The sequence below is a fragment of the Pteronotus mesoamericanus genome, unplaced genomic scaffold, assembly GCF_021234165.1.
Source record: "Pteronotus mesoamericanus isolate MK-2021 breed Mesoamerican mustached bat unplaced genomic scaffold, CSHL_Meso_final contig_78, whole genome shotgun sequence".
NCBI lineage: Eukaryota > Metazoa > Chordata > Mammalia > Chiroptera > Mormoopidae > Pteronotus > Pteronotus mesoamericanus.
In genome coordinates this window covers 1976703-1994128 of record NW_026555258.1, presented here as the reverse complement: position 1 = coordinate 1994128, position 17426 = coordinate 1976703, and the positions used below count along the sequence as shown (strand labels likewise).

Sequence of the window (17426 nt, the reverse complement as noted above, 5' to 3'; positions counted from 1 at the left end):
GAGAGTCAGGGAGACCGGGGACCCCATCCCAAAGCACCGGCTCCCTGGGGCCACTCAAATCCTAGAGCGGAGCGGGGCAGGGGCGCAGAGAGGGCGGTGAGCGAGCGGCGGCCCTGTGGAGGCTGGGTGGCCGCGGCGGGGAGCTTGCCTCTCCGAGTCTCCATTCCCCTGGCGCAACGGACATCCAAGCAGAGCCCTAATATTTAGCGAGGGGGGCCTGGCCATTGTCCCTACGGATGGAGGACGCTAGGCTTGGGGGGAGAATGGCCCTGGACCCCAGGGGCCCTGAACATACAACCCGGCCCAGGCTGCCGCTCTCCCTAAGTGGGGTGTGGGGGTGCTGCTCTCCTGGTCCTGGCCCTGCCATCCCCGGACTGAGGGCCAGGGCGGGACACTGGGCTGGGGGTGATTTCCTGGCGCTGGGATGGGGCAGCGAGCCACCCCACAGGGCAGTGCTGAGAATATGCCGGCGGGTTTCCAGGGACCCCCTGCATCTCCGGGGGCTCGGGAGTCAAGTCCAGGGCCCCCGGGGGAGAGGCAGGCTCCTGTGGGCTCTAGATGTGACCGCTGCCTCCCAGTGCACAGAGCGGGGACAGTCCGCAGGCTGTGTGGTATCCATTCCGTGACAGCCTCTGGCGGCCTTGGTTCAGCGCCGCCCTGGCCCCAAAGAGCCACAGTCCAGCCCACGGTGTGTTTCCTGGTCTGTGCTGGATCCTGGCTGGATTGTGAGGGGGGGGCAGCCCCTACCACTGTCCTGGGGCTGTCACCAGCTGGGGACGTAAAATGGGGCAGCTCCTCCAGCGATTAAGCCCAGTCAGCCCGCTCCTGGATATGCGCCAGAGAGAAGGGAGCGTACGTGTGCACACGCAAACGTGTACACACAGGCTCACAGCAGACCGAGGAACAAATAAACAAGATGCGGTCCATCCGCACAACGGAGCCCGCGTTCGCGGAGAGGCGACGCCCCGACATGCCACAACACGCAGGGGCCTCCACTCTTCCCGCTCGGTGGCAGGCACCGGGCGCCGCGTAGTGTCCCACTTAGACAGGAACCCCGAAAGGCCTGCAGAGGCCGGAGGCGGCCTGGGGCTGGGGCACAGGGGGTCTATGGGGTCGGCTGCTGGAGGGCACAGGTTTCTTTGAGGGGACAAAAATGTTCTAGAATCAGCTCTGTGATGGCTTCTCAGCTGGGTAACTTGAGCTAAAACCCACTGAATTGTGTGCTTGCAATGGGTGGATTGCGTGGTGCGGGGGTTACCTCTGAACACACCTGCCGCATTAAAAACAAAAAAAACAAAAAAAGCAAGCGCGGGTTGACCCCTGGTCTCACCGAGCGAGGGCCCCTCCAGTGGCCTGGCCTGAAGTCACGCAGCTCCAGGTGACAGAGCCGGGCTGGCTGCAGAGAGCCCGCTCGTCCCCTGCCTCCCGCCACCAAGACTGGCTTTAACTTCCTCAGGGGGGCGTGGGGCGGGGCAGAGCGGCTGGTCTGGCTCTGGGTGGGGGGCCCGGGGGGCCAGGCGGGCAGGAGGTCCCGAGCGGCCTCTCCTGGGCCTGGTGGGGGGCCCTGTGCCCTGCTTAGCAGGCCCCTCCGGAGAGGACCTGCACCCTGCGGCCCCCAGGCAAAGCTCTTCCCCTCCTTGGGCCTCAGTTTACCCAGAGGGGAACAGAGGGAGCAGCCAGATGGCCTGGAAGATGCCCAGGGCCAGAGGCAGCCTCGCGCCCCTCCCCCCGCAACGGCACTTTCGAGCTTTGGGTCAGGAAAAGAGCCGAGACTAAATTTGTGCAGGGGCCAGGGCCCCCACCCCCACCCCGGCCCCTTGACGCAGTTCCCCTTCCCCTCCGGAGGGGCTGCCATTGTTCTCGCGGCCTGGTTCCCGATCTGCCCCGCACACTCACTTCCTGTTTCCTGGCCGAGAGGAAACAGAGATTTCTGGCCAGGCAGCAAATGCTGGCCTTTTTTTTTTTTCTTTCTCTCTTTACATTTTTAAGGACATTAAAAAATCATGATAACAATAGGCAGCTTCAAAGCAGAGGATTGTAGCCTGGGGGGGCTGGAGGCACCCCGGGACCACCTACCAGGGCCCAGGGCTCTGGATCTGGGGTCTCACAGGCCCTTTAGAGAACCTGGTGGAAGCTGCAGATCTCTCCTCCTCCTCCTCCTCCTCCTCCCCCACCCCCACCAAAGGCCCAGGCACAAACTGTCCATCACGACAGTGCTTAGAGACACCCAGATCCTGCCCAGGGCTCCCCAAAACTGCCACTCCTTGATCTGACACCCCGGGAAACTGAGGCCGCAATGCCTCGGGGCTTGTACCATCCACGACCTCGTCGGAGCCCAGGGAGGGGACTCCCACACCCCTCCCAGCCATCCCCGACTGACCCAGCGGTGTTGGGACAGGGGTCCGCCATGGCGTGGGGCCGCTCCCCCACCCCCCAGGGCCTCTGTGCCCCTGCCCGCACTGCGGGCCGCCTGCTGCGGCTCCGGGCGGGGGTCAGGCTGGGCCGTGACCGTCTCCGTGACCCTGAGAAGTCGCTCCTCCCCCATAAACGGGGTCAGACTGTAATGTCAGTCCCCCGGGGCAGCGACAGGCCCGGAGCACAGAGCCCTCGGCCTCAGCGTCTCCCTTGTCCTTGTCCCCACGCCCCACCCCGAGGGCTCCCGAGGGCCGGGCCCCTGGTTCTCCCTCAGCGGGCTGGGGGCGGGGGACAGGACGGCCCCAGCGGGGCGGGTGGGCTGCTGAACCGGCACCCCTCCACGAGCCCCCCCAACCCCATTCACAGAAACTTCCCTTTCCGTCACCGGAGATAAAGTGTTTTTTCCCCTTCACCTTAACGGCTGCCCCATCCGCCCCGCTCCGCACACTGCAGCCGGACTGCGAGGGGCTTCCGCGCGGCGCGCCGGGGGGAGCGCGGGGCCCCCTGCCTCGGCCCCCACAGCGGGGAGCTCCGGGGGTTGGGCCTCGCCTCAGGGGCCTGCAGGAACCCCAGTTCCAGACCAAGCGGGGTCCTGGGACAAGCCGGAGCGGGGGCGGGGGGGCTGAGGGTGGGCTGGGGTGGCCCTCGAGGGCCTGGCGACAGCCCCGGGCAGGGACCCTGCTCGGCAAGGCCCCTGCAGCCGTCGGCCCAACCACCCTGTGAGTGCCCACCTCGCGGCCCTTGTCAACACTGTGACCCCGACCTGGCTGACAGCTCTGGAGACAAACATTTCGGGGGTTCTTGGGGACCAGAGACACACTGCCCACCCACAGCAGAAATTACACCCGGGGGCCGGCCCCCAGCACTGCCCCGGCGGGGAGCCTCTTCTGTCTGCACCACCCAGAGGGCTCGCGCCCTAGCTGGCCATGGCACCCACAGCTCAGGCCGTCCCGAGACTTGGAGCCTGGATCCCCTACCCCGGCGTTTGCCCTGCCTCCCAAGGGCCCCTGCCCTCCCTCACCCAGCCAGGCATCCTCTGTGTTTCCCCAAGGAGGAAGCCTGTGATTCACAAAATAAGATTTCCTTCATCCCCCTACACGAAAGAAGTAATCATACAGCTACGCTAACTGCAAAATTGTCAGAATGGCTAAAATGATGAACTGGACAATCACAAGTGTTGGCGAGGGAGCGGGGCAGCCGAAAGTCGCTGGTGGGGCGAGCTGGACAGCTGTCGGGCGGTGCTGGCTTCATGCCTCTCCTGGTCCCCGGCCAGTCCCAGGGATAAGTAGGCAGGAGGAACACGCTCGCGTGCATACATGCGTGCATCTGCCAGGAGGCCAGCATGAACATGCCCAAAGCAGCCCCATCAATAAGACCCGAAGCCAGCAACAGTGTGGGCATGACTGTGGTCCCTTCTCGCCGGAGACGAACAGCAGCCGCACATCGCAACAGCAAAGACAAGTCTCCTAGATGTGGCACCAGGCAGATGAGGCCAGCACAGCGCGGGCCCCGAGAGACCCCGCGGACTTACACCCTGACCGAGGCACAGCCGCAGCACAGGAGCGGGGTGGGGGCGGCTCCTGGGGTGTGAGGGCGGGGCCTGTCTCTCGGTGGCGCGCGGGGTACGCGGGCGTGCTCCGTGTGCAGACATTCACTGGCCGTGCGCGTCTCTGCAGAGTCTCGCCGGCAATGCCCGTTTGCAAGCCGCCCTGGGGTGGGGGGCGCCCTTCTGGGCCCGCCCTTTGCCCACCTGCCTTGGTGCAGTGCAGGCAGCCGCTGGCCAGAGACGAGGCCGCTGTCCTCTCCACGGGGGGAGCTCAGGGTGCCGCGCGAGGGACCGGAGTTGGTCCGAGGGCCCTGGGGAGCCCTGGGGGAGCTAAGGCAGGGATGTCGCAGGCAGACTGGACGTCACCCTTCACAAAGCTCCCTGACCAGGGGGGTGGGGGCAGGGGTGCCCGGCAAGCCAGGGAGGAGGCCATCCAGGAGGGAAATGTCGGGGCCTGGGTTAGGATCGGCAGTGGCAGGAGGGACATATTCTGGAGGCAGAGCCCACAGGGACCTTCTGGGAACCAAAGACAGGGCTGGGGCTCGGGGCAGGTTGTATCCTGGGCCTCCACGTGTGGTCCCCAGGAGGCACGGCCAGGGGGCAGCGAGGAGATGGAGCCCAAGGTCCCCTGAGGGTCTCCCGCTGCCCAGACACCCACTCACCCACCCCGGACAAGCACCTTCTCCTGTAAGCCTCAGTCACATCATCTAAAAATGGGCGCGTCTCAACCCAAGTGCGTCTGGGAGCGCTGCACTGGGCGTCAGCACGGGGCACTTCTCACAGACCAGCGAGGCGGGACGGGGGCAGCGAGGGGGAAGCTGAGGACCCCAGGCACCCGGACAGAGCCCGTGCTCCCTAAGGAACATGTTCCCTTCAGGACTGGGCCCCGCCCGGGGGTAGGCAGCTCGCCTGGCCCCGGGGTGCTGGAGCCCCACCGTCCCAGCAGCCCCCGCTGGAACGGGTCGCTGGGCCAGGCCGTCCCTTTGCGAGGTCCCGCCACATCTGGTGGGGAGCCGGGCCCCACCGTGGCTGACAGGGCCATCCTGTCCCTGAGCCCAGCGGTGCTGGGTGATAAACAGGAAGCTCATCTCTCCCCTGCTCTGTGCTCCGCGCTGTCCTCCCCGCGGCCCTGCTCGCACGCGCCCGGGGCCTCTGCCTCTCGCCGCCCGGGATGCCCACGCGGGCCTCTGCCGGGGGCTGGATCCACTCTCTTCTGGGGCTCCAGAGGCCAAAAGCCCGGCAGTGAGGGGTCCCAGGACAGCCGCAGAAGACCCCCCGGAGGCCCTGCGGACCCCTGACAAGCACGCCCTGAGAAGGTAAGGCAGCATGGCCCCTTTCCCGCCGAACTCCCGGCGGCTGGGAGAACGCTGCCGCAGCCTCGCTCTGCTGCTGCGGGGCGACGGGGAACCCGAGGCCCGGCGTGGTCCGTGCCTCCAGCAACAGAAGCAAAGCGAGGGCCAGCGTGCCAGGGCCTCTGCCTTGGACGCCACACCCGCAGCAGACAGGGCCCAGGCCCGGTCCCTGAGCCTCCCAGGTGTGGACAGCCTGGACCTCCCGGAGGTCGCTGACCGATCCCACCCGGTGGCCACCACCTCTGTGCTGGGTCTGAGAGGGGGTCACACCGCCCTCTGGGGACGCGGGCCTGGGGACAGACTCCAAGGGAGCAGCCTGTGAGCTCCCTAACCCTACACAGAGGCCGGGGGATGGGGGGGGGGGGGGCGGCCCCTCCTGCCGCAGGCAGAGCCCCCCCAACCCGCAGCTCAGAGCGCGCTCGCCGCCCCAGCCCTGGGGGCCTCCGGGGCAGAAAGTGACAGTGGCTGCTCTCCAGCCCCCAGGCCCCTCCCGCAGCCCGAGAGAGTGTCAGACAGCACCCACGTCTGCCCACGGCCTGCGCACCCACACCCCGCCCCGCTCCTGGGCAGCCCCCGCCTGTCCCTGACATGCCCTGGAGGGAGGCAGGACCGCAGCCCGAGCGGGGCGCAGGTGGGTCTCAGGCCACTGGACAGGGAGAGGCTGGCGCCGCTGGGCCTTCGGCCAAGGCCTCCTGTCTGCGGATTGGTCCTGGTCTTGGCCCAGGGAGGGGCCGGGGGCCGGGCAGAGCCTGTCAGGAGGGGATCACGGAGCACTGGGGACCCCAAAACGATGGGGGGCTGGCACTTAGGAGCTACCGCGGGAGGGCCTAGCTATGCAGGACCCAGCCTCTGCCTTCTTGCCTCCGGGCCTGGATCCGCCTCTGTGCGCTGGGTGCCTTTTCAGAAAGTTCCCTGATATGCCCTCCTTTTGGGGGGGGTGTCATCCATTAACCCTCTCACTTACCTAGCTCACTGGCTATTCCTAGCCTCAGCCCGTCCCCAGGCAGGGACGTGTCTGACAACTGGGCGGGGGGGGGGCACGGGAGGCATTGGGGGCTCACTGGAAACAGGCAGGGACAGGGAGCGGGGCTGGTCCGTCACGCCGCCCGGCTCTGCCTCCCTGCACGCCTGGCCCAGTCTCCTCGCTCTGGGCCTCGGTTTCCCCTTCTGTACACGAAAGCGGCTGGATGCGGCCAGGCCTGGGGTCTGCTGGCTCTTCGGCGCAGGGGACCGGGGTCGGGGCCACGTGAGCGCCCCGTGGGGGAGGGGTGGAGCCTAGATGGCCCATCGCCCTGGCAAGTCCCCTTGTCAGGACACCTGCCCTTGTGGGCCAATGGGCCCTCGGTGGCAGAGTGAGGGGGGCTGGGCGAGGCGAAGCGGGGCCCAGAGTGCGGCCCTGGGGGCTGAAAGGTTGGGGGGCATCTGGGCAAAGGGCCCCCGGCCGCCTTGCCTCTCAGGCCAATGACCTTTAAGTCCCAGGAACTGGGGCCTCACAGAAACTCTGGGGCCAGCGCCGCTCTAGGCGCCCGAGGGCTAGGCCCTGGGCCGACTGCAGGCCCGCACCTTTGCACCCCCTCCCCCGCCAGGGACCCGCCAGGCGTGGCTGAGACCCCCTCCTGCCCTCAGCGTTCCGGTGGGGAATTTCCCAGGCCGCCCGGTTGGCCAGGACATCAGCTGGGCGGGGCCAGGGGGAGGCGAGGGCCAGCTGAGGGGCTCAAGGCCAGGCTGCGGGCTGACCCTGGCGCGGGGCCCGTGCCCGAGGCGGGCCACTCTTCGGCCTGGGCCCCCGCTGACTATGTGGTCTGGGAGGTGCTCAGCAGCGGCCCAGCTCCCTCCGGACACCTGTCACCCACTGTCACGGCTGCTGAAGCGTGGCCTGCGAGGCCCCGGCACAGCGCCTCCTAAACGAGGGGCCTGAGGGCCAGGCCAGGGGCTGGAGCACCCACCCATCTGAGGAAGCACCCTCTTTGGCCACCTCAAGGCTCCTGCATTCCTCCAGCCCCACCCCTGTACCCCTCAGCGTGCGGGAGGCGGGGCGCAGAGGGGCCAGGGAGCGCCCCAGGGAAGGGCGGCCGGGACGCCTCCCCCGCGGGCGCGCCTCCAGACGCGGGGCTACTGCCTGGGGAGGCCCTTCCCAGGCGAGGCAGCCCCCTCGCTGGACGAGGCCCCAAGCCACCCCCGGCCTCTCCCCGCCGCCGCCCCAGCCCCTCTGGGCTCCAGGAGCCACGGAACAGGCTCGGCCCAGCCCCCTTGCCCAGCCCCAGGCCTCCTCCGGCTGGGCTCCCACCCCCTGGCACACACATCGGGGTGCTGCTGCGGGCCCTGGGGGGCGGCGGGTGATCCGGGGTGGCAGAACCAGCGGGCCTTTCTGTGGAGCCCCGCAAGCCTGGTGGGTCCGCGGCCCTGGAGCCGGCGTGTCCCCTGTCACACCCTGGACCTGTCGTGTCCCAGGGTCGCCAGCCCGGCTGTGGCTCTCCAGAGCCTGGTCTCTGGCTACTTCAGGGTTAGACCCCGCAGCCTGGGGCCCAGGTCCCCCACCCCTCCTGCCGCCCAACCAGGCCCCTCCCTCGACGGCCCCCCACGGGCCCTCGGCCTCCTGTTTGTGTGCCGACAGATCCCGTTATCAGTGGAGAACACACACAGGAAGTCCGGCCTGGAAGGGCCCATCCCAGTCCCGATTTACACGGGACGGAGCATAAAAAGCCGCCCTTCCTCGCCCGGGAGGAGCCTCCCTGCCCCGAGCCGCTGTCCAGCACGCACGGCCCAGATGGAGGCTCCAGCGGACAGGCCCACGGGCGGCCTCAGAAGGAGGCTGGGGCGGCCTGTGAGGGGCAGGGCCCACCCCGGCCGAGGAGGCAGCGGCGGTGACCATGGCCCGGCCGGGGGCCGAGGCAGCACCAGGTACGGTGGGAGCGCCTTGGACGGGCAGGGAGCAGGCAGAGAGGGGTGAGCGCCGACCCCGGACCCTGTTGGCTGAGCTCTCCGGTGCCATCTCATCGTCCCCCCTACTGGTGCCGTCCCCACGGCACGGAGGACTCCCAGCCTCCTTGGCTCGGGCGCCCGCGGGTGGCTGGCCCAGTCTGGACTGAGGTCAGCCCTGCCCGACTCCACCACGCGCCCCCGGGCCCCCGGCAGCCCTGTGACCCCTGCAGGGAGCAGGCACGTGGAGCCGGCACCCTGCCCCTGGCTCGCCTCCCTCCGGCCGCACTCTGCGCCCAGGAGACCTCGCCTCAGACCCGGGCGTCCCGAGGGCGTCCCCCGAGGGTGGGCGAGCACTCCCTGAGGGGACAGGAACCCCCAAACCAGACCTGCATCCAGGATGAGCTGTGAACGTCGGGGACACTGAATACAGGACTAGGAGGAGCCCCCACCCCGCTCCGCTGGCTTGGCCTCGGGGGTCCCCAGGCAGGGGCAGCTCGGAGGGAGGCACTTTGCCGGCCCGCCTTGGACCCTGGGGGCAGCCCGGGTCTCCCTCTCTCCACGCCAACCAGAGTGGCCCATGTCCCCATCCACACCCCCAAGCAGGCGCGGGTGCCCTCCCGGCCCTGGCTCCCCGCGGCCCCGAGGACGCCCAGGTCTCAGGGGAGAAAGTCGGCGACAGGCAGAGTGAGGTTGGGCCGGCCCAGCTCCCCAGGCTGCCCTTTCTGCTCAGGCAGGAGGTTAAAGGGTCCAGTGACCGTCCGCTTCAGGGACAGGAAAGGTCAGGAGACAGGGCCGGGAGAGTCTCCCTCGGAGTCTCCCTCGGTCCAGCTCTTAACTCTTTACTGCCCGGGGCTGGACAGGGGCTGCCCTGCTTGGGTTTGGGGGCCAGGAGACTAGGGCCCAGTGCAGGGCCCCCCGCACTGATAGGCATCCAGAAGCAGCCGTCCCTGCTGCCCTTGGACCACCTGCTGGGTGCTCCCAGGGCCCCCCGCCCCGGTCCAGGAGAGCAGCCGCTGACAGGCAGGAAGGAGAAGCCTCTTTCCGGGGGCCCCTGTCCAGCTGGCCCCGTTGCTCCCCTCAGCGCCCGGGCACTGAAGGGGGCCTGAGTCAGTGCCCCACAGCTCTGGCTGCCCAGAAGCCCTTCCTTCCCGTGAACCCTTCACGCAACACCTGGGCTTCGCAGATACTTGGGCCCCCCGCACAGCGCGTTTCCGGGACCCCAGGGCTGGCCGCACCGGCCCACGTGACGGATGGGAAGCCTCCTCTGCCTCCAGGCGGAGGCCGGGAGCCTCGGGCAGACCTGGGAGGCCCCAGCGGCTTGGGCCGCAGGGGGTGGGGTCTGCAGGCCGAGTGCGGCTGGGGCCCCAGGCAGCATCCAGGCTGCCCCCAGCCGCCTCCCAGCCGCGGACAGGACGGCCAAGGCCGTGCGCTAACCCTCGCTCTGTCTCTCACCTGCAGAGCCCAGCGTAGGGGAGGCTCGGGGGGCCCCCGCCACCCAGAAGAGCAGCTGCCACCAGTGTCTGGGGCATGACGGAGCCCCCTTCTCCCGGTGAGTCCCACTGCAAGCCCCAGGGCCTCTGGGCAGCAGTGGGGGTCGGCCGAGCCTGGGAACGTCTCACATGTGCACACTTAGGCGACCAAGGCCCGGGCTTGAGTTGGCGGGCGGACACTGTGTGGTGGGGGACAGGCCCGGAGCCTCCTGCACAGTGACCACTGTGATAATCATGACACAAACATGACCTGTGATAGCAGCCTCCAGGTTGGGCTCGCCTGGTTCCAGCGGCGAGGGCCACTGTCTCTTGGGGGGCACTGCTGCTCCTGGCTGCTCTGCCACACGGGGCTGCTGCAACCCACGTTACAAATGGGGAAAGGGGACGAGGACAAAAGACTGCCCAGGAGTCCCAGCAGTGACCGTGGGGTTGGGGGAGCTCCCTGGGGTCTGCGGAGCGCTTGGAGTCTTGAGCGTCCTGAACAAAGAGGATGCTAACCGAGCACCGTGGATGGGCTGTAGGCTGGGTGCCACACCGGGACCCAGCCGTGTCATCTCGCGGGAATACGGGGTCTCCGGGCTTCATGATATCCACCCCACGCTGGGCTGCAGAGCGCTTAGTGAACTGGGCCCCCGGTTGTGTGGGCTACCCGCTGCGGCTGGTGCTCAGGCTGGGGCAGCGCGGGGGGCGGGGGGGCGTCGACAGCTAGCCCACCCTGGCCAGCGTGACTCCCCACACTGCCTCCAGGTACCTAACCTGCGTCTCAGCCCTGTGTCCCCTGCAGTGGGGCGCAAATATGGCTGCTGGGACTCAGCGGGCTCGTGAGGGGCGGTGGCGCTCGGAGGCCGTTGTGTGTCAGGAGCCCCGGGTTCTAGCTGACTCACTGCCTGGCCCGGGGCACCGTCCGCTGCGGGGCCTCAGTTTCTCCATCCGCGCAATGGGGCGGGCGGGCGGGCTTGGGGCTCGGAGCCCACCCCGGGGCGGGGGCGGGGCTGGGAGGGCCAGGTGGGGCGGGGCCGGGCCGGGCCGGGGCGGGGCCGGGGCCCCTCGGCGCGGTGGCGGTGGCGGCGGCGGCGCGTGCGCGCCCGGATCGGGCGGTGAGTGCGGAGCGAGCGGGGCCGCCGGGCTGGGGGCGCGGGCAGCGCCGAGGGCGGAGGCCGTTCGCCGCTCCGGCTGGGGATTGGGGGCGGGGAAGGTCGGGGACAGGGCCGCGCGCGACGCTGGGGGGCGACTGCTGAGCGACGGCGGGGAGCCGGGCGGCGAGCGGGTCGGGGCGCCGGGCGCCGCCGCGCGGCGAGCCGACCCCCAGCCCGGCCGCGGGTCCTGCGGCTGGTTCCGCAGAATGGGCCCAGCGGCCTGGCCGAAGCGCGCCCCCTGCCGGCGGCGAGTGCTCAGCGCCGCGCCAGGCTGCGCGGGGGGCCGGGGTGGGGGCGCCGCAGCCCCTCGTCCCTCATCTGGGCCCCGCGAGTCCTCCGGGGGCCGACTCAGGGCCTCGCAGGCCCCGCACCCTGCAGCCCAGGCCAGCCGGGCCGTCTGCGGGGCGGAGGGTGTCACTCCGCCCTCATTGCCACCGCTCGCGAAGCCGGCCGTGCGGGGCGAAGGGGCGGCGTGGGACGAGCGCTGGAGCAGGCACGTCCCATGAGTCAGTCTTGTCACCTCACGCCGCCTCTTCGCCCCCCCTCTCTGTGGGTACTCCCGTGCAGAGCGCCCCTCCGGTGGAGGGGTGACCCGGGACCATCTGCCAGCGGCAGTCAGGACTCAGCCGCCCGGGGTGGGGGCTTCGGGTCGGGGCTCGGGACGCGGGCCAGGCAGGTGGGGCGGAGGCGGTGGGCAGGGCTCACCTGACACTCGGACAGGCCGGGACTCTATTGCTTACGGACTTGGAGACCGGGGCCACCCCCGCGCTGGCGCTCCGGCCCCAGCAGGGCTGCAACAGCAAAGGGAAATGAGATTCTGCCAGCCCAGCACAGGCTGGGCAGTGCCATCAGCTTCCTCCCGCCTCGCAGAGCTGCGCGACCCTGGCCAAACAGCTTGAAAGTAGGGTGGGTGCTGGAGTAGGAGTCGGAGGAGGCCCAGCGGGTCGCCCCCAGGGCGCGCCCCCAAGTTGGTCTTCCCACGCTCGGGCCCCTGCCCAGAAGCTCTGAGAAGCCCTGCTGATCCCAAACTAAGTCCTGACACCACTGTCCCCTCCCCCACTCTGGGGCCTCACAGAGAACAGGAGGTGCAGGAAGGACCCGGTCAGGGTGGGCACGTGCTTGGAGCGGGCCCGGTAGGTGGGGAGGGTTCAGTCACTTGCGTGGTCCCTGTTCACGGGACTGACCATCGGAGCCGAAGGAGGAGCCCTGAGCCCCGGGTGGTGTCTGCGGAAGCCGGGTCCCTGAGGAGTCGACACACACGCTTCAACTTCTTCCAGTGCCTGTTCCTACTGGGGACCCTGCAGGGCCCAGGACAGCCCTGGGGCGTGGGGACCCTGGCCCCTTGGGGGCCTCGGGCGGGGCTCCCGAAACAGGGGGCCTTGGCCGCACAGATGGACGCATCTCCCCGCTCCCCTGCCTGTTTGGGCTGCCCCCTCCCGTCCCCGGGGCCTGTCACAGGCCATTGATTAATTCAGGGCTGGGTTTCTCGGATTCCCAGGGGTCCTCTCCAGGCCTCCCTGGCCCCGGTCCCCAACCGGACGTCCCCGACCAGACGACAGGGACGTCCATGAGCTCGACTGGCGTGGGGGCCGAGGGGCTGCTCCTGTCCCCCGCCAGGCAGGTGTCCGGCGGCCACAGTCTGGGAGCCCTGGAGGCTGCCTGCCGGACACTCCCGACCGGTGCGGTCCCCAGCACAGCGGTCGCCCTCCGAAATGCGAGCCCTCACCCGCCGAGGGCGGGAACACCCGTGGCTGCCGAGTGCCCGCAGCCCTGAAGGACTCCTGCACGGCCCACGGCTGGCTCCCCGTGGGGGGACATTAGAGACCAGGAGGGCCGGGCCAGCTGGGCTGGTTCCAGCTCTGCCCACTAACCCCCATCTGTGGACTGAGATCGGGGGGGCCACTGAGCCCTAGCCCCGCCCTGCCCTGCACTGATGAGGGAGCGCCGAACCCTGCCGGGGAGGGCACGCTGTGCCCCGCGTGTGCCCTGGGCCCCCGCCCCGGGGGCTGCCCTGCAGCCTGGGGCACTTTCTGTGCTTGCCCAGCGCAGCCCAGCAGGGTCCGGAGGCCTCTTGCCCCGAACCAGGCGCCGATGTCCGTTCCCAGGCCCCATACGTCGCCCTTCCGTGGTGCCCTGTGGGCTGTGTGTGGCTGGCGGGGAGCCGGGGGCTCTCCTGCTGGCAGGGGCTGAGGCGAGGGGACAGTGTCCCCCAGGAGCAGGGGCTTAGTGGGATCCATAGTGGGACCTACAGGCCACGCCTTGTGTTCCAGGCCACCCTGAGGAGAAGGCCGTCCCCCCTGGAGACTCCGGCCATGCGGGGCTGCAGGGAGCTGCCTCTGCTGTGGGTCCTGGTGCTGGCAGCGGGCGCCACGGAGCGCGTCTACAGACCCGGGTGAGCCCTCCCCCCAGGCTCTCGGGGGCTGTGCCTCTCACTTGTGGCTGCTGGGGGTCCTTCCCACAGTGACCTTGAGGAGCCCCTCCCCCAGCTTCTCAGCTTCCTTGGGCCCGGGGCTGGGAGGGTCTGGCTCTGGGAGCCCCCAACTGACTCACAGCCCCCCCGCAGCCGCAGAGTGTGCGCCGTGGGGGCTCCCCGGGGCCCTGTGTCCGAGTCCTTTGTGCAGCGTGTGTACCAGCCGTTCCTCACCACCTGCGACGGGCCCCGGGTCTGCAGCACGTACCGGTGAGTGCGGCCCGCCTGCCCGCATCGCACGGGGCCTGGGTGGGGGCGTTCACCCCACCGTGGAAAAGCCAGGCCACGCCCGAGCCGGTGGCAGAGGCCGACACCTGTTTGAACGTGGTCGTGCTGGTACCGTGGTGACCTCAAGCATCTCTTCGCTCACCTGCTCCCCACCCTCACCTTTCGAGGGGTCCTCCATCCGGTGTGCCCCCTCCATTTCAAGGCATTAACACCCCGCCCCACGGCATCGCTGGCTCCAAGTTCTGTCCCCCTGGGAGGATGCCGGCCGCCATCCCCCAAGTCCCCTTGGTCACAGACGGAGGCCCTGCCGCTGTCCCTCACCAGGATGTCCTTGCAGCCTGTGTCTGTGGGAGGGGCATGCACCCCCGGTTCTCAGCCGTGGACGTGGGCCTTGAAAACATTTTATTTTCTGCAAGGTTCTCCAAGACCTGGCAGGGGCGGGGACCAGTGTGGGCACGGTTAGGCTGGGGGCCCTGTGACATGCCCGCGTGGGCCAGAGCCCTTGTTCCCTGTGGGTGGCTGCTCGGTCTCCTTCTCCAGCCAGGACATGGGAGTTGGCTGAGGAGGGAGGGCGCTGTAATTCCCACCCCACTCGGGAGCCCTGCCTGCTCAGGGCAGCCTGCGGGCCCGGTCTCAGAGGCCCCTGGGGGGTCGCGTGAGCCTCTGCACACTGGGGAGGCCTAGGCGCGGATGGGAGGTCGGGGCGTCATGGCCGGCATGTCTGGGGAAAGCCCGGCCTCGACCCAGGAGACCTGGGGGCACCCGGTCCGGTCCCCCCCGCCCCCGTGAGGACCGGGCCCCTCTGAGCTGCCCTCCCCTGCCCCCCCCCCAACAGGACCATCTACAGGACGGCCTACCGCCGCAGCCCGGGGCCCGCCCCCACCAGGCCGCGCTACGCCTGCTGCCCTGGCTGGAAGCGGACCAGCGGGCTCCCAGAGGCCTGTGGAGCAGGTGAGGTCCCACGGCAGCGCCTGTCTGTCAGGATGGTTGCCCGGTTAGACCACAGTCCGCTCCACTGTGCGGACCTGGGCAAAGCACCCGCTGCTCCTCTTGAAACCTGAGCCCAGCGCCTCCTTGCGGCATGACACCCCTTCCTGGCGGCCACCCCTGGGGACCTTCACGAGGTGGTCACAGGCCTCTGCCTCCCACAGCCATATGCCAGCCACCGTGCCAAAACGGCGGGAGCTGTGTCCAGCCAGGCCACTGCCGCTGCCCGGCAGGATGGCAGGGAGACACCTGCCAGACAGGTGAGGCTGGGGGCTGCCCTCCTCGGGGGGCCCTCTCACAGGGCCCATCTCGGGGGGCTCGGTGTGGGCACGGGCCCTGCCTGACGCCGCTTTCCCCGCAGACGTGGACGAATGCAGTGCGGGAGGGGGCGGCTGTCTGCACCGCTGTGTCAACACTGTGGGTAGCTACTGGTGCCAGTGCCGGGAGGGGCACAGCCCGTCTGCCGGCGGGGCGCCAAGCCCGCCCAGGAGAGGGGCCCCCAGGGTGGCCCCGAACCCCACCCGAGGTAAACTCGCCACTTGCTGCTGCACCTGGGGTCTGGTGGGGAGGGCCCCGGTGCTGGACAACTGGGACACCGGAGGGCTGCCGGCCCTGCTGCTCCCCGGCCGGGGCAGCAGGGGGCTCTTGCCCCAGAGGGAGGGTGGGCGGCCACTGCTCTCCGGTTCTGCGGGGGGAGGGGATGTTGCTGGGGGGGGGCCTCATCTCAGCCAGAGCGTGGCGGGCCCGCGTCCCTGCCCCGGCAGCTCAGAGACGCCGCGCCTCCGCTGGCGACGGGACATTATTACTTTTGGTACGCGCTGTGACTCTCAAACTCGTACCGTGAGTAATAATGCGCCGTCGGCAGCCCGGCCACCAAGAGCGCAGCGTGGACCTCGGCGGGGACCTCCCCTCAGCATGGCGGGGACCCTGGACCAAGCCGCTGGCGAGGGTGGGGCTGCGTCCACCCAGGGTGCGACCCAGGGCGCACAGAGCTGGCAGGGCCGCCCCCAGACCTCCCGGTGGCCCCTGGGGGGGGGCAGCGGGGGCCCAGAGTGAGGGGAGGGGCTCACCCCACCTGGGCAGAGGCCAGCTGGGGGTGGGGATGCCGGCCAGGCCTCCCCAACTCAGCACTGGGTCTCCCCAGGCGTGGACAGTGTGGTAGAGGAGGAAGTGCAGAGGCTTCGGTCACGGGTGGACGTCCTGGAGCAGGTGAGGCCTGGGCTGGGGACCCAGGGCCGCAGCCTGCCCCCTGCGTTGTCCCCTGTTGGCTGTAGGGGTAAGAGGGGGTGACTGGGACCCCATGACAGGACAGGCCAGGTTCAGCCCTGTCCCCTCTGGCCACAGAGAACCTGAACCCAGGTCCAGCCCACCCCGCCATTGTCCCTGAGGGGACTGAGTGCCCCTGTGGGCCTTTCCACAGGGCCATTGGGCTGATGACCTGAGACACTCTGCTCCTGGGGGACCATGGGCCAGGCTGGCCCCAGGTCTCCACCGCCCTGCCCCGCCCTCTGGGTCTCCTGGTGCAGAAGCTCCCTCTGGTGGCCGTCCAGGGCCCTGCAGCTAGAGCTGGGTCCGTGCTTTGGGAAGCTGTGCCGGCCACGGCAGTTTCCCTTAAAGCCTTGCTGAACAGAGCGGGTGAGGGGCTGGCTGGGGTCACCCGGGCCCTGACGCACCCGGCCCTGGCCCACCCCACAGAAGCTGCAGCTGGTGCTGGCCCCCCTGCACAGCCTGGCCTCGCGGGCGCTGGAGCAGGGGCTCCCCGACCCCAGCAGCCTCCTGGCCCACTCCCTCCAGCAGCTGGACCGCATCGACTCTCTGAGCGAGCAGATCTCTTTCTTGGAGGAGCAGCTGGGGTCCTGTGAGTGCCCTGCCCCTCACCCTCCCCGCCACCGACAGCGCCCCATGCTTCCGGGGGAGCCTGCGCCGAGAGGCCAGAGGACAGGGCGGGCACCGTAGGCCAAGGGGCGAGTCTGGCTGGACGGGAAGGTGGTGGGAGCCGTGACTGAGCGCAGCCCCCATCGCCCCTGCAGGTTCCTGCAAGAAGGAGCTGTGACCGGCCTGTGCCCCCCCACGCCTCGGGCAGGGCAGGAGGGTGCTCCGCCTCTGCTCACGGAAGAAGCAGGGCCGGGCAGGCTGAGGGGCTGTCCCGTGCGGACCGGCCCCTGCACCTCGGCAGCTCCTGGGGCCTGGCAGGCCCGGGGCCGAGGGGCGGGACGACAGCTCCCTGCCCAGAGCCTGGGGCCCCTGACTGGGCGGCGCGCTGGCGGGGGCAGCCCCCTCTCTGATCTTTGTCAGAATAAAATGAGACTTGAAGAGCTGCCGTGTCCGTGGGTGGATTGCGGGGGGCACTCGGGAGCTGGCAGGGGCCTCCCCCAGGCCCCCAGCACACGCTGACTGGTGGGAGACAGGAGCAGCATGGGGCAGGGAGAGGCCTCCGGCCCACTGGGTGCTCCCAGGTAGGGCCTTGGTCCCCCTCCAAACAGCTGGAACAGGTGGCTTCTGGGAAAGTGACGCCGACCAGAGACAGCTTCCTCCTGGTGACAGGGGGCCCCGCCCCGAGCCAGGGGCCGAAGAGCAAATCTTCAGCGCCCTTCCCCAGTGCCTGTCAGACCCCTGGGCGTGCCCTTTCAGCCTGACCCGTTCAGAGATGTACCATAGCATGGCCGTGGGCCCAACGCCCTGGGAAGGGGACCCTGGGGGCTCCTGCGCTGGGCCCCAGGGAGGAGGCCTGGGCTGCCTAGAAGACCCCCAGGTGCTGCCCACCCTGAGTGACCGCAGCTCACCAAGCACTTCCAAGAGTTCGTTTATAAAAAAACCACCAAGTAAGAAGCCCCAGCGGCCTCATGGATACGGCGCTGCCCTCCTGAAAAACCACCAAGT

General features: G+C 69.4%; 1 protein-coding gene across 3 annotated transcripts; it reads left to right on the top strand.

Moving 5' to 3' along the window:
- Nucleotides 1–8042: 8042 nt before the first annotated feature.
- Nucleotides 8043–17068, top strand: EGFL7 (EGF like domain multiple 7). 3 transcript variants are annotated; one of them, XM_054584795.1, is made up of 9 exons: nucleotides 8043–8214; nucleotides 9694–9784; nucleotides 13132–13253; nucleotides 13425–13541; nucleotides 14395–14510; nucleotides 14711–14806; nucleotides 14908–15072; nucleotides 16242–16404; nucleotides 16577–17068. In XM_054584795.1, the coding sequence occupies exons 3-9, from the start codon at nucleotides 13174–13176 to the stop codon at nucleotides 16938–16940; spliced, it is 1101 nt and encodes a 366-aa protein (XP_054440770.1). In that variant the 5' UTR covers nucleotides 8043–8214; nucleotides 9694–9784; nucleotides 13132–13173; the 3' UTR covers nucleotides 16941–17068. The 3 variants fall into 3 exon arrangements, with proteins under 3 accessions (XP_054440770.1, XP_054440772.1, XP_054440771.1); XM_054584797.1 differs by lacking the exons at nucleotides 16242–16404; nucleotides 16577–17068 and adding an exon at nucleotides 15691–16235; XM_054584796.1 differs by lacking the exons at nucleotides 8043–8214; nucleotides 9694–9784 and adding an exon at nucleotides 15691–15755 and having other exon boundaries at nucleotides 13155–13253; nucleotides 16577–16723.
- Nucleotides 17069–17426: the final 358 nt, after the last annotated feature.

Coding starts and splice junctions, on each gene's coding strand:
- EGFL7 (XM_054584795.1), top strand. CDS start 13,174: ATGCGGGGCTGCAGGGAGCTGCCTCTGCTGTGGGTCCTGGTGCTGGCA. Junction 14,511..14,710: donor CCCAGAGGCCTGTGGAGCAG/GTGAGGTCCCAC, acceptor TGCCTCCCACAG/CCATATGCCAGCCACCGTGC. Junction 15,073..16,241: donor GGCCCCGAACCCCACCCGAG/GTAAACTCGCCA, acceptor CCCACCCCACAG/AAGCTGCAGCTGGTGCTGGC.